Raw genomic sequence first — 23,034 nt, 5'->3', positions numbered from 1 at the left:
TCTCCTCATAAGGGAGATGTTCCACTCCCTTAATCATCTTCGTGGCTCTGCGCTGGACTCTCTCTAGCAGTTCCCTGTCCTTCTTGAACTGAGGGGCCCAGAACTGGACACAATACTCCAGATGCGGCCTCACCAGGGCAGAGTAGAGGGGGAGGAGAACCTCTCTTGACCTGCTAACCACACCCCTTCTAATACACCCCAGGATGCCATTGGCCTTCTTGGCCACAAGGGCACACTGCTGGCTCATGGTCATCCTGTTGTCCACTAGGACCCCCAGGTCCCTTTCCCCTACGCTGCTCTCCAACAGGTCTGTCCCCAACTGGTACTGGTACATGGGGTTGTTCTTGCCCAGATGCAGGACTCTACACTTGCCCTTGTTATATTTCATTAAATTTCTCCCCGCCCAACTCTCCAGCCTGTCCAGGTCCCTCTGAATGGCTGCGCAGCCTTCCGGCACATCAGCCACTCCTCCCAGTTTGGTGTCATCAGCGAACTTGCTGACAGTGCACTCTATTCCCTCATCCAAGTCATTAATGAATATATTGAATAGAACTGGTCCCAGTACCGACCCTTGAGGGACTCCGCTAGACACAGACATTGAATAGAACTGGTCCCAGTACCGACCCTTGAGGGACTCCGCTAGACACAGACATTGAATAGAACTGGTCCCAGTACCGACCCTTGAGGGACTCCGCTAGACACAGACATTGAATAGAACTGGTCCCAGTACCGACCCTTGAGGGACTCCGCTAGACACAGACCTCCAACTGGACTCTGTCCCATTGACCACCACTTTCTGGCTTCTTTCCTTCAGCCAGTTCACAATCCACCTCACTACCCGATCATCCAGACCACACTTCCTCAGTTTAGCTGCGAGGATGCTGTGGGAGACCGTGTCAAACGCTTTACTGAAATCGAGATAGACCACATCCACAGCTTTACCATCATCTATCCACCGGGTAACATCCTCATAAAAGGCTATCAAGTTGGTTGAGCAAGACTTCCCCTTGGTGAAGCCATGCTGAGTGCCCCTAATGATCCCCCTATCCTTGATGTGCCTAGAGACAGCACCAAGAACAAGTTGCTCCATCACCTTTCCAGGGATGGAGGTGAGGCTGACCGGTCTATAGTTACCCGGGTCCTCCTTCTTGCCCTTTTTGAAGACTGGAGTGACATTCGCTTTCCTCCAGTCCTCAGGCACCTCTCCCGTTGCCCACGACTTAGCAAAGATGATGGAGAGTGGCCTAGCAATGACTTCCGCCAGCTCCCTCAGCACCCGCGGGTGCATCCCATCAGGGCCCATGGATTTATGGACATCCAGGTTGCTTAATTGGTCCCTGACCCAGCCCTCATCAACCAAGACAGATTCCTCCTCTATCCTGACTTCTTCTGAGGCCTCAGGGGTCCGGGGCTCCTCAGGACAGCCTCCAACAGTATAGACAGAGGCAAAGAAGGCATTCAGTAACTCCGCCTTCTTTTTATCCTCTGTCTCCAGGACCCCCACCTCATTCATCACCTCTTCTTCCTGCCTTTCCCGACAGAGATAGGAACAGCAAAGTTTCCCCTTGATCTTTGTCCTTTTTCATTCAGACAAGCACTGACTTTTTGTTTCCCTACATTACCAACGGCCTCTGACATGATAGCCCTTTCCATTTGCTTGGTTACGCTCTAGCATATATGGCTATGTTAACACAACCCTAGGATTTCAGCTTAGCACCTAGTCACTGAAATCATAGCAGAAACTGAGAAATATGAAATATGTGGCTACTATCTAAATGAGCCTCTGGAAGAACTAGAGATGGGAGTGAGCAGCAGAGGATTTTTCATAGAATAATTGGGGAAGTCTTTTCAAATCTAAAGTAGCTCTTATCTCCTGCATCATATTCATCATCAGGGTGTGCTTTGGGGTTTTTTTAAGCAGATGATTCAGTGTAAATAACTAGGATGCAAGATTGCAGGAAGAAGCATCAGGCTAATGACAGCCAAAGCAGCTTCCTCCTGGGAATGGTATGAAAAATATTAATAAGGAGCCAGTGCTGCTCATTGGTACATAATCCTAAATCAGCATTACCCCTTCTGACCCAAAAAGACAGCCAAATGTTTGAGATCCTTCTGCTTTTTCCACGGAGAAGAAACTGACAAAGGAACCAGACGCTTCTTACTAAATGAATGAGACTGTATCAATTAGAGTATCAACTTCTCCTCCCCAAATTCTACAGGACTCAAATGAGAGTAGGGATTTTTATGCTGCCTACACACACACACACACACAAAATATCATTACCTAATGTGGTTTTATCCAGTCAGAAAGATCTGTAATTCAAGATAAACACTGCCTGAATTAAAGGCCTTAAAAACAGCAGGGGGAAACAAGGTTTTACAAGAACTCAGCCAGTCACCTTCTAAATGCATTCCACCTAATTGCAGCTGCCTGTCCTTTAGGAGCCAAACTGCTTTCCCAGTGTCAACAGGGAGATCCGTGCATCTCTCATGGGCATTTCACCCACCTAAAATCTGGCACTTTCTCTCAGAGAAACACTCCTACCCTTAACATTTGCAATAAACACCTGGTCTTCAGGGTACATTTTTGTTTAGCTTTTTGATGAGGATTTGTACTATGGGTTACAGTCTCTACTGTTATAGGTTGTAGTTAAAGTTACTTCACAGCTTCTTTTGACACACTGGAAATAATTTACTTGTTGCCATGGTTGTTTAATAATCCCCACTTAATCTTTTTTACAAGATTTTGAACTCTAATGCTCAAGAAATCCTATGGATGGACATAGCAAATGCAGGAATGAATATGAGGAAACACTCCCATTTAGGTCAACAAGAAGAGACGTTCGGATGAGCCTGCGAATGTCTCCAGAAGCAAACTTACTGGCTAAATTACTGGATTATCATATTCTAACATATAATTCCAAAGGTATTTTTTTCTGGAACAACTGTCAATTCTGCAAGCATAGCCGACATCCACATCCAACAATACACATTAAATTCAAGAGAAGCAGGGACAAGCCTTTGACATTGGCACAAGGGGAAAGCAGCCCTGCAGCACAGCGTACACTTGTTATTCCTCAGTGTCATCATTCTCATGGTAATAGACAGCCAGGGGCTTGTATCACCCCAAGTGACTACCTATCCCAGCTCCCCAACTCCCCAAGTAATGGAAAAAAGCCCTTTACATGGTGCTTTTCTTCCTCACAACATTATCATACTTGCCAGAATCTGCAAACTGGCATACAGAAGCAGCAAAGAAGTTTTGAAAATAAAGACAGTTTCAATTTGATATGTTTTATATATACAAATATTATTTATATATGTCATATTCTATACATAAAATTGTATTGGTTTATACAATTATGTATTTATTTTGTTTTCTATAGGCCCTCTTCTACATTATCGTCAGGAACTAAAAAGCCCACAACAGTCCACACCACAGAATATCCTCCCACTGTAACATTTAAGAAGCTTTCACAGATGAAGTCAGATTGTGCATTTGTCTCCAATTACACATCTGACTCCAACTATAAACCAAGAGCTTGATCTCAAACGTAGCTCTGCTGAATACCACACAGCCCTGAGTATCCGCACGCAGAATCACTCCCAGGACAACCATGGTGCACACAACGCAGTCTAAGCTTTAAAACATGTGTAGTAAAGAAATATCATTATGTGAAATTTTTTGCCTCTGTTCATTAACAAAATATGAAACATCAATTTTTAAGCAAACAAAAGCAGTCTTAATAATTCCCTTACCTCTGACACCCAGTGCCAGTTTCTGCAGGTTAAGAGTCACACTTTATTAATATGTTTTTTCTTGTTACAAGAAATGGATTGAGAGCAGCCCTGAGGAGGAGGACTTGGGGGTGATGGTTGATGAGAAGCTCAACATGAGCTGGCAATGTGCACTTGCAGCCCAGAAAGCCAACCGTATCCTGGGCTGCATCAAAAGCAGCGTGGCCAGCAGGTCAAGGGAGGTGATTCTCCTCCTCTACTCCGCTTTCATGAGACCCCACCTGCAGTACTGCATCCAGCTCTGGGGCCCCCAAAAGAAGAAGGACATGGAGCTGTTGGAGCAAGTCCAGAGGAGGGCCACGAAGATGATCAGAGGGCTGGAGCACCTCTCCTAGGAAGAGAGGCTCAGAGAGTTGGAGCTGTTCAGCCCAGAGAAGAGAAGGCTCCGGGGAGACCTTCTAGCAGCCTTCCAGTACCTGAAGGGAGCCTACAGGAAAGCTGGAGAGGGGCTTTTTACAAGGGCATGTGATGATACGATGAGGGGGAACGGTCTTAAACTGAAAGAGGGTAGATTTAGATTAGATATTAGGAAGAAATTCTTTACTGTGAGGATGGTGAGACACTGGCACAGGTTGCCCAGAGAAGTTGTGGCCCTTCCCTGGCAGCGTTTAAGGCCAGATTGGATGGGGCTTTGAGCGACCTGGTCTAGTGGAAAGGTGTCCCTGCCCATGGCAGGGGGGTTGGAACTAGATGATCTTTAAGGTCCCTTCCAACCCAAACCATTCTATGATTCTATGAAAAAAAAAAAACTATGTGATAGGGAAGTAGTCTAGAAGTGCTGATAAAGACCCAAAGTAACTTCAAGAGAAAAATATGCAGAAAATAACATTTTTCAATACTGTGCACTACTTATAATAACAAGATTTTAAAATAAGTAAATCATTTTAAAGCTGCCTGTCCTTGTTTAATGGTAGAATATGAGAATTTTTGAGGTTTTTCTTCTAGATGAAGTTGTAGATAAAGATTAATGTTTCACTCTACACTATAGACAAAGTTTATGTAGGAAAACCTCATTTAAAAAAATTATCTCATCTAAAATATTAGAAGAGTGTGATTTTGAGAAGCATCTGCACTTTTCAGTTAACTTTTTTCAGTTACTAACAATTACTCTTCAATGCTTAGGAAACTAACTTGGACCCTAGAGGAAGAATTCTACAAAAGAGTTGAAAACAACATACAACAAGGAATTGAAAGGTTTATTTTATGAATACATCACAGAAGAAACAAAGCAGATCTGTGTTGTAAATGTTCAAGTTACAGTCAAATAGAAGAACTGACTAAGATGCTCCTTCCTCCAACCCTTGGGCTGGAACAGAAGTGCTCCTGTTATAACCACTGTTTAGTACCATTTACTTTCACCTTTCACTGTATTTTATCAGCCTCAAAGACTAGAAAGCGCCTTCTACTGCTGGTCAGTTTTGACTAATCCACTTACAGCCAAATTCTTTTACGCAGCACGTTTTCGGTCAGAATTAAGCTACTTTGGGTAATTATGTCAGACAGCTTGTTGCCTGCCTGTAAACAAGCCAGAGCGGAAAGCTGTCTTTTGGTCCCATAAAGATAGCAGCTGAATGGAGAAAAGCAAAAATTAAGAGGATCTCAGTAGCATCAGAGAGAGAAGAGGCAAGTGACTGAACACTGACTGAAAATTCACATGTGCAGAGGAGACAGTAAAGATAACAAGGGTAGAGGGGGAAACAAAAATACCAGAAAATAACAAAAAGAGACTAGAGAAGGGGCAAAAGGAACTGTCAGCCAAAATTCCCCTGACCCGCCCTGCTGAAAGGCTGTAATCCAAAACAACCTGATACACTGCTTAATTACCATCGTTAAATGTAGTCTAATTATTTTTCTTTACAGTAGAACAGAATTGTATACATACATACCAGCCTGGATATGAGGCAAACACAGTAGCATGCAAACAGGCCACATTTCCAAACTGGAAAATTAACACAAGTCATCAGTTCTTCCTGTTCACCTGGACAGGAATTATGAGCTTCTCTATGTGTAAAGACAAATGGGCATGGAGCGTCTGAGACACCACGCGTACAATACCTCTCTCACATCTACTCACAGCAGGATGCATTTGGAAAGGCCCTAATAGAACTCAAAATAAGGATGTGGGTTGGCAGATGGCATTCGAGGGGGAAGCGGCAAATCAAATATTCTTTTTAGTTCTAGCTTATGGCCGACTTGCAGCAGAGGGGAAGTTAATCAGAAGCAGCAGCTCCTGAGCACAGTTTCAGAGCAACGGAGTCAGGTGCTGAAGGAGGGAAATGCAGTGCATCACCAGGCAGACCTTCTGCACTCTGACTGCCTGCAAGGAAATCACTGCAGGATCATCTTCACAGAATCACAGAATCAATCAGGTTGGAAGAGATCTCTGGGATCATCGAGTCCAACCTTTGACCTAACACCACTGTGTCAACTAGACCATGGCACTAGGTGCCACATCTAGTCTTATCTTAAACACCTCCAGGGATGGTGACTCCACCACCTTCCTGGGTAGCCCATTCCAATGTCTAATAACCCTTTCTGTGAAGAAATTTTTCCTAATGTCTAACCTGAACCTCCCCGGCACAGCTTGAGGCTCTGTCCTCTAGTCCTGTTGCTAGTTGCCTGGCAGAAGAGGCCGACCCCCACCCTGCTACAACCTCCTTTCAGTCAGTTGTAGAGAGCGATAAGGTCTCCCCTCAGCCTCCTTTTCTCCAGGCTAAACAATCCCAGTTCCCCCAGCCGCTCCTCATAGGACAGACCCTCCAGACCCTTCACCAGCTTTGTTGCCCTCCTCTGGACTTGCTCCAGCACCTCAATGTCTGTCTTGTAGCGAGGGGCCCAAAACTGAACACAGGATTTGAGGTGTGGCCTCACCAGTGCTGAGTACAGGGGGACAATTACTTCCCTTGTCCTGCTGGCCACACTATTCCTGATACACGCCAGGATGCTGTTGGCCACCTTGGCCACCTGGGCACACTGCTGGCTCGTGTTCAGCTGACCATCGACCAACACCCCCAGGTCCTTTTCCACCAGGCCGCTTTCCAGCCACTTTTCCCCAAGCCTGTAGCGTTGCATGGGGTTGTTGTGCCCCAAGCATAGGACCCGGCACTTGGTCTTATTGAACTTTATGCCATTGGTCTCAGCCCATCTATCTAACCTGTCCAGATCTCTCTTCAGAGCCTTCCTACCCTCAGGCAGATCAACACTCCCACCCAGCTTGGTGTCATCTGCAAACTTCCTAAGGGTGCACTCAATCCCCTCGTCCAGATCATCAATAAAGATATTAAACAGTACTGACCCCAAGACTGAGCCCTGGGGGACACCACTAGTGACTGGCTGCCAACTAGATGTGGTACCGTTCACCACCACTCTCTGGGCCCGGCCATCCAGCCAGTCCTTAACCCAGCGAAGAGTGCACCTGTCCAAGCCGTGGGCTGCCAGCTTATCCAGGAGAATGCCGTGGGAGACAGTATCAAAGGCTTTGCTGAAGTCCAAGTATACTACATCCACAGCCTTTCCCTCATCCACTGGGTGGGTCACCTGGTCATAAAAAGAGATCAAGTAGGTGAGGCAGGACCTGCCTCTCCTAAGCCCATGCTGACTGGGCCTGATCCCCTGGTTGTCCTGTATGTGCTGTGTAATCGCACTCAAGATGATCTGTTCCATGACCTTGCCGGGCACCGAGGTCAAGCTGACAGGCCTGTAGTTCCTGGGATCCTCCTTCCAGCCCTTCTTATGGATGGGCATCACATTGGCCAGCCTCCAGTCATCTGGGACCTCCCTGGTTAGCCAGGACTGATAATAAAAAATGGAGAGCGGCTTAGCAAGCTTTTCCGCCAGCTCCCTCAGTACCCTTGGGTGGTACCGTCTGATCCCATAGACTTGTGAGCGTCCAAGCAGCACAGCAAGTCACTACTTTGTCCTGAACTATACGGGGTCTATTCTGCTCCCCGTCCCTGTCTACTGGCTCAGGGGGGCAGTTGCCCTGAGGATAACCGGTCTTACTGTGAAAAACTGAGGCAAAAAAGGTATTAAGCACCTCAGCATTTTCCTCATCCCTAGTCACAATATTCCCCCCCACATTCAATAAAGAATGGAGGTATTCCCTTGATCTCCTTTTGTTGTGTATGTATTTATAAAAACACTTCTTATTATCTTTTACTGCAGTGGCCAGATTGATATCTTGCAGGATAAAGCACACACCTAACCAACTGCTTACGCAATTCTAAGTGCATACACCGCAGACTTCAATCTTAATACTGACAGAAGAAGGGAAGTATTTAAAAATCAGTAATTGTACAGGTTAACCTGTTGCTCTCCTCTTCTGAGGTATCAGTTGACGATAATGAGGGAGGCTTATTGTAACAACTTTGCATTTACACTCAGGCTACATTTCCTCAACATTATTTATTCCAGTCACTCTCCTTAGAATTACATATATACATGAGAACGCATAGTCTACAAATTCAAGTGTCTTTAGCAAAAGTTAGTAACATCAAAGATGATGCACCAGCCTGGAAGGGCTTGCTACAGTCAAGAGCCATTGCCTGTGTCTACTCAGTGCATTTATGGTATCTCATTTTTCACAAACAGTAGCCCGTTAGGGACAATCAACACCACATGAATGGTTAGTGCCGTTACATGGCTAGTGGAGCAGCATGACCATCAGTACTGAAGCCTGGTGGACAAGTTGAGAGATTTGGTCAAAGTTTTGGCTCTGAAATAAGACCAAATGCATTCACGCTGTATCACAGTAGCATTCTGTGTCTACAATGCTGGAACGGGCTACACAAAGGAAGAGAAATGTAACGAACTCACAGAAATTGCTACAAGCTGCCACCGTCACAGTTCACACATTTTAAGAGAAGAAGGAGATTAATTAAAACCTGAGATTATTTTTCCACAACAACTAGAAGACTAAATTCTGCAGAATCTCAAAATCCTCACTAATTCAATATACCACAGTTACTGCTATAGTCAAACTTGACACCCTAAACAAAAGCTTCTTTACACTTGGAAGAAAAAGAAGAAAGTAGAAGTAGCTACTTGCGAGTTAGCAGCATATGATCTAGCAGCTATAGCTTAAACCTACATTTTCTGGGATTCCTCAGCCTTAAAACAGACATCCATACACTAAATACACTGTTATACTTAAAATGTCTCACTAGTTATCATGCCATTCTTGGTGCCAAGAAAAAAAAAAACCACCCCAAACCAACAAAACCACCAGAACTAGCAGTCAAAGTCTGCACCTGCAGCACAGCTCTAAATATTCAGCTACGTTACAGTGAGTGTCTGATGAACTTTTGCTTTTTTTTTTTGCTAAAGTTTTACTCACTTTTTCTTTAACATACTAGAGAACTGTGCCCAGCTCCGAAAGACTCCCAAGAGAAAGCAAGCTGAATAGCATCATTAAGGGCAAAGAGGAAAATTTAGATGCGTATATGAAAAAATAACCCAGAGAAAGACTGGGAGGAAAAAACCCCACCCTTTAGTCTCACAGGATTTTCTGCCACCTTCTGACTCACTCCCTTTATTTCTCCCTGCCTCTCTTCCAAGATAAAACATTACTAGAGGTTTCTTGGTTTTTGAAGCAGCCATTAACAGTTCCATCAGCATTTTATCCAGTGTTGCATTAGCTCCTGCATTAATTTTACTTTCTTCACTTCATAAGGCATTTAGCATCAGTTCTTAGTACACACCTTTTTAGTGGTGAGGTGAATGTCATTTTACAAAAGGAGGACACAGAGAGCTAGAAAACCTCAGCCATCTAAAAAACTGTCAGAGTCAGCAACTGAGAGCCCTAATATCCTGACCCCTGGGGTTCAAGACAGTGTCTTCTACATAAACTCATGTCTTTTTAGAGAGCACAGAGCAGAGTACAATACAACAAACAGCTGAAAAACGGCATCTTGAAGTGCCCATGGCCATAACCTCTGGGTTACAGATGTAATAAGATATTATAGCATATGCCAAAGAAGGATTACTCCTTTGTAAGCTTTAAATCAAATCAATGATTCCCCCAACAACAGCATGCTTGATTATTTATTATTACTGTTTATACTACTGTTTTTCATTTGAAGACAAAAATAGTATCTAACATTCAAAAATGCAAACCAATTTAATACGATTTATATTGGTTCCAACATAACGCACTTTTACCTACAAAGAGACATACAGCTCACCTTTTAAACTCTTCCGTATACTGTTATTCCCCTTTAGGAGCTTGGACCATTTTATTGCTCTTCTAGTGAGTACCACTAGGTACCTGGAAAAGAATGCTTCATAGGATGCATAATCAAAGTCTTCTGGCCTTTCAAACCCATATGGATCAACTCTACAAAATAAAAAAGAATTCTTGTACAAATGTTTCTACATACCTACAGCTGAAAAAAAAATATATGCACGTATGCTTTAAATAACTTCCAGTTGCTATGTCTAAAGGCAGCCCAAAACTCCCTCCTCCCAACAAAAACCTACTTTACACAAACTGTTACACTCCATTTCTCATATCAAAGCTGTTTAAGTAAATGAATTCAAAGATGCACTGTTCAGTCAGTTTTACAGATTTCACTACTTTTAGAAGTAAGGAGTTTTTAGAGCAAAGAATCCATTGTGTGCAAAATTGACCCAAGTTGTGAGCACACAGAAGTCTGGGAGGTGTTTTTCTCCACAATACAAACAGTCGAAAAGTATGAAGGTATAGCACAACAGCTCAAATATGGCCTGAACTCACTTTCCACACAGTCCTGCACAGAAAAATGTCAACAAAAAGAACAAGTTACAAAGATTATTTTTAGGAGGGCCTATTTCTGAAATTATCTCATGAAAGTATATGGTTTGGAAAAAAAAACACAAATCCTTATGTCAACCTTCTTCATATGTAGCATCAAAAATGCTTATTTTATTATCTTTAACAATTTTTCAATGTTACGTCACACTATCTTGGGCAGCACAGCACTGATGGAGTTTCCAAACTGCAAGTCTGAGTCTGTTCTAGCTTGATATATCAAGTCACCTCGCTAAACTAGATTTACGGCAACTTCCCAGGGCGCTTTATACCTGCCAATTATCACCTGAGTACAGAGCACTCACAGGCTTTGTGGAAGTTAAACAGGCAGAGGGGTCTGTCCATGCAGAAAAGTTTGCAAGGCAGACATCGAGGCTCAACTTCCAAAACCACTGCCCATTTCATTGATGGAGAAGGAGTTTGCCCATGGAGCGGCACCGGCACAGCCTTGGGTAAACTCTGGCTCACAGGACTGTCACGGGTAGTAAAGCATGAATCAGAAGAGGAACATTTTAATACTCAGACCTGAAATTGGTATTACCTAATCGGCAGTTAGAAGCGTCTTCCTTGTATTCATGTACTCCTCAAATTTGACACCAAAAACACATGTGTAAACACTACCAAAACCCCTGATACAGGTTTCTCTGAGGACACTGAACGTGAGGACGCTCAAAAAACCCTAACGCCTGCAAGAACACACATCTCGTATTTATGACTACGACTGTCGAGGCAGTAAGTCCAGATTAATTTCATGCTCGACTCCATTCCTGAGGCAGAAAGGGAAAATACCGAGTGGGGAAGTACGGTTTTAAGGAAGTTACCCTCCCTAACCTGCCCCCAGGCAGTGAAGGTTATCATTACTCCTGGGTGCCCTTGCGCGACCAGCCCCATCGTGTGCCGGGGCTCTCCCCCCGGGGGGAGGCCTCTGCCCCCGCCGCCCCCTCACAACCCCCAGCGCGCTGGGGGGGACATTTCGCTCTCCCTGGGTTAACCGGCTCCAAATTCACCCTCCTCCACGGCCCCTCTCTGCCCCAGCCCTTCGCGTTTCTCGGCAAGATACTAGCAGGGGAAAAGGCTATTTTAAGGGACTACCAAAAAACCCAAACTCCCCGCGAGGCTGAGAGTCATCGCCCCCGGCCCGCTCCCCCCGCCTCAGCCAGAGCGCTGCAGGTTCACAATAAAGTTGTAAAAGCGATATTTTTAAACGTGACCCCACCCCCTGCCCCGGGAGAGCCCAGGTGGGAGCGGGCAGGCGGCCGCGGTCGGTCCCGGGTGGGGGGTGGGCACGCCGGATCCTCCGGGGGCCGCTGCCAGGCTCCCCCCCCCCCACCTTCCCAGGCCCGGGGCGGGGGAAGCGAAGCGCCGCCACCAGCAGCCCTACCTGTACGCCCAGTCCCGCCCGTCCTCTCGCCTCTCCATCGGCCGTCCGCGCTCGGCCTCCCCCCGGCGGGGAGCGCGGCACCTGGGCCGCGGGGTGGGCTCTCCTCAGGCCGCGCAGCGCCGCGGCCGCAGCCCCATACGGAGCGGCTCCCGACTCCAACTCTCCTGCCGCCCTCCGAGGGGCGGGGGCGGCCGCCGGGTCCCGCCTCCCATGCCAGGGGCCGGGAGCCGGGCAGGGCAGCTCCGCGCCCGCGGGGCCGGGCGGCGGCGGGGCGGCCTCACCGCCTGTCCCCCCCCCGCCCCTGCGGCTCCGCCTAACCTGCGCGGCCCCCGCTCCGCTCTGCGCCGCCGGGCGAGGGGGCCTGGGGGGGGCCGGGCTCCTCGGCGGCAAATAGATGTTGATCTGTTCTGATACTGCCTTAGATTTGTGTATTTCACATTTCTGTCGCGTGTCGGGAAAAATTCAACTATTTTAGCTGGAAGGGATTGTCTCACTAACATAGGGTGAGAGTGGCTTCAGGTGTGGCCCTTCAAACCAAAGGCATTTCCCCATAACCGGCGAGAAGAGGTGGTTGTATTAGTATTTAAACTCAGTTGGTTGGTTTGGGCTTTTTTCTCCCAAACCCTCGCACTGTTCCAGTTAATTTCCACAAATAATTCATTAAAGTCAATGTTTTGTTACGTTGAAATATTACCAACTTTAGCTTCTGATGACCTAGTTTCCACCATAAACTAACAATCATTTAAATACGATTTAAATAATAAATAGCAGGTTGTCAAAAACGTCGAGTAATAATACCCAAAATAATACCCAAAAAAGGCTTCCCCATTTGCAGAACCAGCATTTAACATTAGCATGTAGCTCTTCGTCTTCAGAGGTGTCGAACAAACCCTGAAACCCACACGGACTCTGCCCTACCTGACTGCCAGCAGCCTAATTCATAATACACTGTGTAACAGAACAGTGAGAGAGAAATTGTATCCCTGCTTGTCCTTTTTGAATCAAGTTCTGACTTTGCACCCAGCAAAGCGCTTGGAAAATTACAGCTACTGCCAGAGCAACATTATCTCGTTCAGCCAGAGAGTAAGAGTTGCTGAAGACAACAGATGGGATTTCACAAGGGAGATCAACAGTTGCTCCCTCCCAGCACACTCCTCGAGAAAGCTGCCTCCTCTCTGCAGGATCAAAGGCAATCACCCACACAGAAATGGGGAAGTAGTTCGGCTCCAATGGCAGGGAAAAAACACAGAGATTTGTACTTGGTTTAACTGCCATCACAGGGTTGTAAAAGTTCATGATTGTTCAGCAAAACATAGTAATCTTTTTTTGTTGTTGGAAAATTCTGTGCTTCAGCAGGCATTGGGCTTCTCTTGCAGGAGGGTGGTCCCGCTCAAATTACTGTGCGGCGTCACGAACACGCTCAGGTACTGGCAGGACTGGAACCTGATTACAAACCAGCCCAGGGAGAGCTGGCCGGTGCCTGTGCCAAGCCTGTGCTTTGACATCCCGCCAGCGTTGCCTTGGCAGAGTGTAGGCAGAGGCACGCTCTGCAAACAGCTCTGCCCCAGTGACTTGGTCAAAGTCGCGCAGAAAATCCTTGGCAGAGCTGTGAATAGGAGGCGGTGATGCTGTCCCACGGAAGAGAAGAAGGAAGCCTCAGTTAGGCAGAATACCCCCTTCTCCCCCAGATCCTGAAGCCACAGGCTCATTTGGCAGCAGGTTTATATTTCACCTGACAAGGTCAGGCTCTTTGGTGCATGTTCCTTTTAAAATGGATCTGTCAAAAGCTCCCTGCAAACAGTAGATTGTTTTTGTGATTAATTAAGGGTACATCTGCAGTGCATCAGGGGCAGCCTTGTGTATACCACAGTACATTTTTACTGTCAGCAAGCCTTGAATATTATATACAGTTTCTGTTGCTCTAAAACAAGCATAGCAACTTAGTGATTCAGTCAGATTTATGCCTGTTTCACACAAAGTCTCCTATTAAGAAACTTCATGTAACTCCTGTTAAGGAACCTACTTAGAATGTTAATCAATTAATAGAAATAATTCCTAAATTTCTGTGCAATAATTGGATCCCCATATCGTGGCTGATAGTATGAACCAGCCTACTGTCTGGCAACAGATAATATCTTGGTTGTCCTTCACAGGGTATCAGTGCTGCTCTCTTCTGGGCAGATTATATCATGCTGCTTTCAAAGGCATTCAAAGAAACTAAGGCATAAACCCTCGAGTCTGAAAACTGCATGTGCTTGGTGTTGTGATCAGCAGAAAAAGATACTATTTACTTTTGATCCTTTACTTCTGAAGGAGTTAGTGGCAGTGGCAGAGTGCGGGAGAGCAGGGTTAGGTGACGTTCAGACCAGTGAAGCTCACAGCCTTCACGCCTACCACCTGGCACAAGGGAAACACACCTCATGTAATTTTTTTCCCCTTTTGCATTTGAACCTTATCCCTGACGTTTTTACATTATGGTGAATGTGTTTGGTAGAAATTCCCATCCCGCTGCCGCCAGAGTAAGGCCTTAAAATAGTGACTTCCCTTTAAGGGCAGGCATTTAGACATGTTCCCTGCAAAGGCAGATGAAGGCAGAAGACAAGTGTTTCACAGGCTGAGGCATTCAAAGCTTCGCTTGTCTTATACCCTGTATTTTAGTGAGGAAGGCTCCCCTACTTGTGCTTGCAGAGCAGTTGTTAAATAACAATACCAGCAAAAGTTTCAGCCTTATCAGGAATTAGTCTGGGGTGGCTTTTTGCTTCCCAGAGCTGTGAAATGTGCACTATGCCACGTGTGCTTGGCATATCAGCAGCACTGAAACATGGTCCAGCTCCTCACATACCACTCCCGAGCCTGTTGTTACTTTTAGGCCAGAACTAGGGAAGGAGCATTAGGAGAAAGCCTTTGATAATATTTGTGCCTGGAAGTGTTTCCTTGGCTGCCTGTGAGGACCATAAGGGTTCTTCATCTGTCCGAGAACAGAAGAAATATCTTTATTATTTTGTGTATCACAAATGTGTCAGTTTTCTTGCCCAAGGTTCTTTTCACTGGCTGCAGCAAGGTCAATGAAAGAAACTGTTAGGGGAAAGCAAAGTGCAATAGGACCAAGAAAGGGATAAGGTATGTGTGGGTATAGAAGGTGTGTGTGGATATAGTGTGCCTACTATTTTTAAAACAGCACGGGTGAGTCTGTTAACTGAGAAATACCAGTGAGAAACACCATTCCCAGCAAAGCTAGCAGCTCTGCTTTTCCAGATCCAGACAGTTTTAAAAAACCCCTAACTACTCACAAAACGGTTAATAGCCCCTGTTTAGAAAACATGAATGCAGCAGCACTGGAGAAGAGATAAAAAAATAACTCTTGCTAGTGACTGGGTGTTGTAGTATCCCAAGTAAGTGATGAAATTTCCACGGCATATGTGGCTTCCCTAGCTTGGGTGGTTTGTCATACAGCCACTAATCTTTGTGTCTGTACTTAGTAAACCATGCCAAGCAAGCGTACCCTGCTTTGTTGGAGCTCTACTCTGCATCCATTTGGCTTGAGCTACTTTCCCATGACCTGAAAAAAATCTGCTACTCCATACTTGGAGAAAACAGTTTAGATTAAGCAGATTTGGCAGTATAGAATATCCAGTAATATATATCCAGTAATATAAAATATCCAGTAAGAAGTAAACACATATATATATATATAAAAAAATCACTGCAAGTGTATATTCTAACCTAGGTACAATGTGCTCCAGGACTAGACAACTCATCCAGCTAATGAGGTGAAGGAGTGCCACCATCACATCTAGACACCTTTGGTTCCTGTTACAACCAGCTACCTACCAAGTTTAGTCAACCTTCAGCCTACGTATGGGTTGAGGCTCCTGATGGATAATGAAATGCTGAACTTGCTCCATATTTTTGTCCCAGAAAATTGTGTCATGCTGACATAATTGTAGTCTGCGGGCCTGATTAAACCTGTTCACGTGAATGGTTCCAACAGCAGTCACTGAACTTTAAAATAGACTATGTAGCAAGGACAGAAACATATTTAAAAAAATTAATTTCCTGTTCCCTGAAGGCTTCACAGCTTCATGTCTGTGAAGGTTACTAGCTGGTAGGACAAGTTACAAACCCATCTGTAGTCTGGGAAGTGCCAGTATTTTGATTACTCTCAGCATGACTGTGGCCCCCGGAGTCAAAGCATACTGATATGAGCAACTACAAAAAGGAGCTCTAAAGCTTGCCACATACCACTGCAGCTGCGTGGAGAATCAACATTACCCATGGAAATCTCTGCAGAAAGGTTTTTGCACTCAGCTGCCATCCTCCAGCTGTGTCAGAGAAGAAGGCTCAAGGCTTTAAGTGACAATACTAGAAACAGCAGGGAAAGAGAAATGATATGGTAGTGTCCTTGGTGTGAAAAACACAGCAAATATATGTCAGAAGTGATATGGAACAAATACTTGAACATTATTAGCAGGAAGGGTTCCTAAGAAAGGGACAAGGATGTCCTTAGAAAAAGGTCAGTGTCTATCACAAACCAGTAACTCAAAAGTATGGAATGGAGTAAACCAAAAGAGAGGTTCATAATGGCTAATTACTTGATGAATCTAGCTTAGGTCAGGCTGCAACTTTGTAAAACATGTTTATTATTTCAACTGAAAAAATGAAGTATTTTCTAAATGGCTTTGTTTTGTTTGTTTTGTTTTTCCTTATCTACTTGAAAGATCACGAGGGGTATGCTGAAAGCACTTTAAATTGATGCTGATGATGTTTACTTTCCAGGCTTATAACTGAACTTTGAAATTTTGCAGGGAGAGATGACAGATGAGATTGGAGATTATTAAGTCCTTACTTCCCCCATCCCCTTTTTCTTTCTTGTCTTTATTTGTGAAGATATCATGCCTAGCAAATCTGGCAGCTGCAAGATCTACTGATTAGGGACAGGGTTTAACCTGGATGTTCTCTGGCTGTCTACTATGATTTTACATTTGGTCCTAGTTGGGAAATGTGAAGGCAAACCTTCTGCCCTTCAGTTGCCTCTGCGTTAGGACTTCTGCAAGGGCTCTCATTTCAATCGTCTCAAGTCAGTGTCCTATTCCATAAGGAGCAGGCAGAGGTGTCAATACAGGTATTTAAATACAATCATTTCATGTAAATACATAGTGTTAGCTGTGAATAACTAGCTATTTCACTTAATTGTCTCTGTGCTGTTAAGGGTTTCTCTAAAAATCACTCATTAAGAAAAAAACCCCTTAAAGTAATAACAGAGTTTGGTGTAAAAAGAAGAAGGTGTAGCTATCCATTCAGGAAGAGACATCCATTCCTTACATGCAATAAGGCAGGAGTTTTCCAGGAGCACAGATAATCTTAAGTTTCTGTAATTAAATACTATTTCATAATGCATAGGTACAAGGGCACTGAGTTTAGGTCAGATCAGCAAATTCCCTTTTTGTAAGTTCCCACCTTTGGAGCATTGAACTCTGCATAGCTAACGTGCTCCCAAGGAGGTTGTTCTTCACTGTAGCTTTCTGCATGTTTATTCTTTACACATTTTTCAAACTTAGAGGCTGAAAGAAAAATAACAAGTTTCGTGAAAACCCAAACTTGGGTTTGACAGCAAGAGTGGCTGAAACTTCTTTCAACCGCAGGGTTATAGCAACCCTACAGGCTGTAGAGATATTCATCAGTATTTACATGTAATCAAGGTATTGCCTGAAGTATCATGTTACTTTTAAATTCCTTTGAAAGGTTAGAAACTTGGATTGCAACATCTAGGACCAAATTATGACTTCTCTCTGGCTTACTTTGTCAGGTTACAGATGATATCATGTGACTAATACTGGACGAAAAATTCAATTCTCATTTTGTGTTAGTTTGCAGATAAATGACCCCCAAACACTGATACTATCACTAGCTGATACAATGTCAAAATTGAAATTATTTAATTTAAATTTCCTCTTTATATTTCAGGTATTTCTGATATTGTCCTTTCCTGTCTTAAAGTAATCAAATTGAGGAAGGATGCATAGCACTGAAAACTATCAGCAACATTTTGGTATTTCCATGGTTTACTGAGTAAGTGATTACAAAAATACTATGTTCTCAGCCAGCAGTTTGATTCTTTTTTCAGTTGAAACTGTAGCTCACATGTCAACAATACACCAGACTCTTTTTTGGACCGAGAAATTTTATTTTAGCTGTGTGTGAACTTACGAAAGTTATACAACTTAATTTGCCATTATTATCCAGTGAGCCGTAGCAATCATTGTGTATGACCATGCTGCACATTTATATTTCTTCTGCAACAGATACCTTGTATTTCTGTATTTTCATACTTCTCAATAACATATTTTTCAAGAATTTTCTTCTCAGAAACTCCAATAGTATTATTTTTATAATAATTTCCTTTTACATGACATCTTGTCACCACCAGTCCTCCATGAGCAACTGATAAACTTCTGAACACAGTCAAGTAAGCTTTATGATAATCTTCTTTCCTGATCTGTGCAAAGTCATTTTTTCACATGATTGCAAAGGTGCAAGCATCTTGTTATTAGATGTTGATAGAAAATGGACCATAGACATAATCCATATGTAGATGCAAATCAACCCACCAAAAGACATAAGTAATACTTAGAATTGACCATTACAGTTTTGCCTGCTGTGGACATGCCCTATAGGGGCCCTGATGCTCTGCCCCACTCAGTTAAAATTCATCCCATGATACCTACATGTGATGAAACCATTTAGCATTCCAAAGAATGAGTCTATAAGTAATTCCAGCTGCAATTCTCTTAACTATGCTGTTCTGGAAATATCTCTCAGACGTCATAGTTTTTTGCATTTTGATGGCAGCATAAATACCCTGTGTAAAGTTTGCAGAGAATTACAGACTTTCAGGATTGAATGGTTCTTTATATGTGTGCAACAGGTTAGTTTGTGTAAATGAAACAACTTTTAGCAAAGAAAGAATCAGAAAATCACAGAATGGTTAGGGTTGGAAGGGACCTCTGGAGATCACCTAGTCCAACCCCCTGCCAAAGAAGGTTCACCTAGAGCACATTGCACAGGGTCACATCCAGGCGGGTTTTGAATATCTCCACATATTCAGATTCAATCCCGCAGAAGTCACTGGGGTAGGAGGGAAGGGGCTGAGTGTTCATCATGCCTCTCTTAATAATTTTCAGTCCTTTGTTTCAGCCTGTCCCAGTCCCTGGGGTTCAAACAGATCTGGCAGTACAGGACCAGAGAGCGAGTGAATCACTCAGGGAGAGGAGATGATTCTCCTACAGCACAAAAAACTCCCACTCAGGCCTTCACCTAAGCAAAAAAAAAGGTGATTTCTCTCTCCAGCTCCAGTGCCCAACTCTGAAGTCCACCCAAGGCCTGGGGCCTCCCAGGGCTCAATGGGGGGTTGCTGAGCCAGCAGGAACACTGCTGGGGAGCTCTAGCACTCCTTCTAGCCAGAATTGTCCAGTCCCTGCCTGAAAGGACAGCTGAGTCTCACAAAATATATTACACGTGTCTGTTCTTTCTCTCACATGACATGTCTTTTGATTGTGTCACCAAAAAACAGAGGCTGGGGGCTATATGTTAAAGCAGGCCAGGTCTTAAATGTGAAGGTAGAGCTGCAATTTTGCTTCACATTTGAGTAGCCAGGGAAACCAAACATGAAGGAGCTTCAAGTAGAGACAAAGCAAGTTCAGCCTTACATCCAGTAGAGAAAATGCTGCTGCATTGGATATTGACAGCACCATGGAGTATTTCCCCTGCACATCACAGGATCAAATGTAGCTCACAGAAAAGTTGCAAGTCTAGCACCTACACTCAGGGTGAGAATCCAATGGTTAGATACCAGAAAGATGGACAACTGCCCGAGAACTTCCTCAGACCCACCCAGTCCTTCAGAAAAGAAAAGAAAATAGGGCGTTTCCACAAATAGGACTCTTGGAATCACAGAATCACAGAATGTTAGGGATTGGAAGGGACCTCAAAAGATCATCTAGTCCAATCGCCCTGCCGGGGCAGGATTGCCTAGACCATATCACACAGGAACGCGTCCAGGCGGGTTTTGAATGTCTCCAGAGAAGGAGACTCCACAACCTCTCTGGGCAGCCTGTTCCAGTGTTCAGTCACCCTCACCGTAAAGAAGTTTTTCCTCAAATTTAAGTGGAACCTCCTGTGCTCCAGCTTGCACCCATTGCCCCTTGTCCTGTCAAGGGATGTCACTGAGAAGAGCCTGGCTCCATCCTCATGACACTTGCCCTTTACATATTTATAAACATTAATGAGGTCACCCCTCAGTCTCCTCTTCTCCAAGCTAAAGAGACGCAGCTCCCTCAGCCTCTCCTCATAAGGGAGATGTTCCACTCCCTTAATCATCTTCGTGGCTCTGCGCTGGACTCTCTCTAGCAGTTCCCTGTCCTTCTTGAACTGAGGGGCCCAGAACTGGACACAATACTCCAGATGCGGCCTCACCAGGGCAGAGTAGAGGGGGAGGAGAACCTCTCTCGACCTGCTGACCACACCCCTTCTAATACACCCCAGGATGCCATTGGCCTTCTTGGCCACAAGGGCACACTGCTGGCTCATGGTCATCCTGTTGTCCACTAGGACCCCCAGGTCCCTTTCCCCTACGCTGCTCTCCAACAGGTCTGTCCCCAACTGGTACTGGTACATGGGGTTGTTCTTGCCCAGATGCAGGACTCTACACTTGCCCTTGTTATATTTCATTAAATTTCTCCCCGCCCAACTCTCCAGCCTGTCCAGGTCCCTCTGAATGGCTGCGCAGCCTTCCGGCACATCAGCCACTCCTCCCAGTTTGGTGTCATCAGCGAACTTGCTGACAGTGCACTCTAATCCCTCATCCAAGTCATTAATGAATATATTGAATAGAACTGGTCCCAGAACCGACCCTTGCGGAACTCCGCTAGACACAGACCTCCAACTGGACTCTGTCCCGCTGACCACTACTCTCTGGCTTCTTTCCTTCAGCCAGTTCACAATCCTCCTCACTACCCGATCATCCAGACCACACTTCCCCAGTTTAGCTGCGAGGATGCTGTGGGAGACCGTGTCAAACGCTTTACTGAAATCGAGATAGACCACATCCACAGCTTTACCATCATCTATCCACCGGGTAACATCCTCATAAAAGGCTATGAAGTTGGTTGAGCAAGACTTCCCCTTGGTGAAGCCATGCTGAGTGCCCCTAATGATCCCCCTATCCTTGATGTGCCTAGAGACAGCACCAAGAACAAGTTGCTCCATCACCTTTCCAGGGATGGAGGTGAGGCTGACCGGTCTATAGTTACCCGGGTCCTCCTTCTTGCCCTTTTTGAAGACTGGAGTGACATTCGCTTTCCTCCAGTCCTCAGGCACCTCTCCCGTTGCCCACGACTTAGCAAAGATGATGGAGAGTGGCCTAGCAATGACTTCCGCCAGCTCCCTCAGCACCCGCGGGTGCATCCCATCAGGGCCCATGGATTTATGGACATCCAGGTTGCTTAATTGGTCCCTGACCCAGCCCTCATCAACCAAGACAGATTCCTCCTCTATCCTGACTTCTTCTGAGGCCTCAGGGGTCCGGGGCTCCTCAGGACAGCCTCCAACAGTATAGACAGAGGCAAAGAAGGCATTCAGTAACTCCGCCTTCTTTTTATCCTCTGTCTCCAGGACCCCCACCTCATTCATCAGTGGGCCTACATTGCCTCTAGTGTTGGCTTTACCTGCAATGTATTTGAAGAAGTCCTTTCTGTTGTCCTTGACCTCTCTTGCAAGGTTTAATTCCATGGAGGCCTTAGCTTTCCTAGTTGCCTCCTTACATCCTCTGACAACAGACTTATATTCCTCCCAAGTGGCCAGCCCCTCCTTCCACGATCTGTACACCCTCTTCTTCCACTTGAGTTTGCCCAGCAGTTCCCTGTTCAACCATGCAGGTCTCCTGGTACCCTTCCTTGACTTCCTACCTGTTGGGATGCTCTGATCTTGAGCTCGGAAGAAGCAGTCCTTGAATGCTAACCAACTATCTTGAGCCCCCTTACCTTCTAGTACCCTGTCCCATGGGATTTCCCCTAGCAATTGCTTGAAAAGGCCAAAGTTGGCCCTCCTGAAGTTCAGGGTTGTGATTCTGCTAGCTATTCTGTTCCTGCCACATGACATCCTGAACTCTACCATCTCATGGTCGCTACAACCAAGGCTGCTCTCAACCTTCACCTCTTCAACCAGACCCTCCTTGTTAGTGAGGATCAGATCCAGCAGCGCTCCTCTCCTAGTTGGCTCATCCACCATTTGCATCAGAAAGTTATCATCAACGCACTGGAGGAACCTCCTGGACTGGGGATGGCTGGCTGAGTAGGCCTCCCAGCAAATATCAGGGTAGTTGAAATCCCCCACAACAACCAGGCCCTGTAATTGCGAGACTGCTCTCAGCTGCCTGTAGAAGGCCTCATCACCCTCCTCATCCTGATCCGGTGGCCTGTAATAGACACCCACAACAGTATCACCCCTGCCAGCCTGCCCCTTAATTCGCACCCACAAACTCTCAACTCGCTCCTGATCCGCCTCTGGACAGAACTCAATACATTCTAGCTGCTCACTCACATAAAGAGCAACTCCACCACCTCTCCTTAGCGGCCTGTCTTTCCTGAACAGGACATAGCCATCCATGACCACATTCCAGTCATGCGAGGCGTCCCACCAAGTCTCTGTAATTGCCACTAGATCATAGCCCCCCGACCGAACACGGATTTCTAACTCCTCCTGCTTATTCCCCATGCTGCGTGCATTGGTGTACAGGCATTTCAGGGAGCGAGCTGGGCACACCGATTTCATCCCAGATTCACCCCCTGATTTCACCCCAGGGGGATGGGGGGCCTCCTGGTCTACCTCGACACTAGAGCGTTGCCCCAGTGGTGCAAGCCCAGCTACCACCCCATCCCCCTTCGAATCTAGTTTAAAGCTCTCCGAATGAGCCCTGCTAATTCCTGTCCCAGAACCCTTTTGCCCCTACGACATAAACCTTTCCCATGTATCACTGTCACGCCTGTTGTCTTATAAAACCAGCCATTATCAA

General features: G+C 45.4%; 1 protein-coding gene across 2 annotated transcripts in view; it reads right to left on the bottom strand.

Moving 5' to 3' along the window:
- Nucleotides 1-12,157, bottom strand: part of GRTP1 (growth hormone regulated TBC protein 1) — a 44,784-nt gene extending 32,627 nt beyond the window's left edge. For both annotated transcript variants that reach the window (XM_068418827.1, XM_068418834.1), the window contains exons 1-2: nt 11,967-12,157; nt 9,981-10,132 (exon numbers count right to left, since the gene is read on the bottom strand). In XM_068418827.1, coding sequence (XP_068274928.1) covers nt 9,981-10,132; nt 11,967-12,004 — 190 coding nt within the window. In that variant the 5' untranslated portion in view covers nt 12,005-12,157. The remainder of the gene's footprint in view (nt 1-9,980; nt 10,133-11,966) is intronic.
- Between the last annotated feature and the right edge of the window lie 10,877 nt (nt 12,158-23,034).

Source organism: Nyctibius grandis, chromosome 2 (genome assembly GCF_013368605.1).
Source record: "Nyctibius grandis isolate bNycGra1 chromosome 2, bNycGra1.pri, whole genome shotgun sequence".
Taxonomy (NCBI): Eukaryota; Metazoa; Chordata; class Aves; order Nyctibiiformes; family Nyctibiidae; genus Nyctibius; species Nyctibius grandis.
This window is presented reverse-complemented; position numbering and strand designations above follow the sequence as displayed.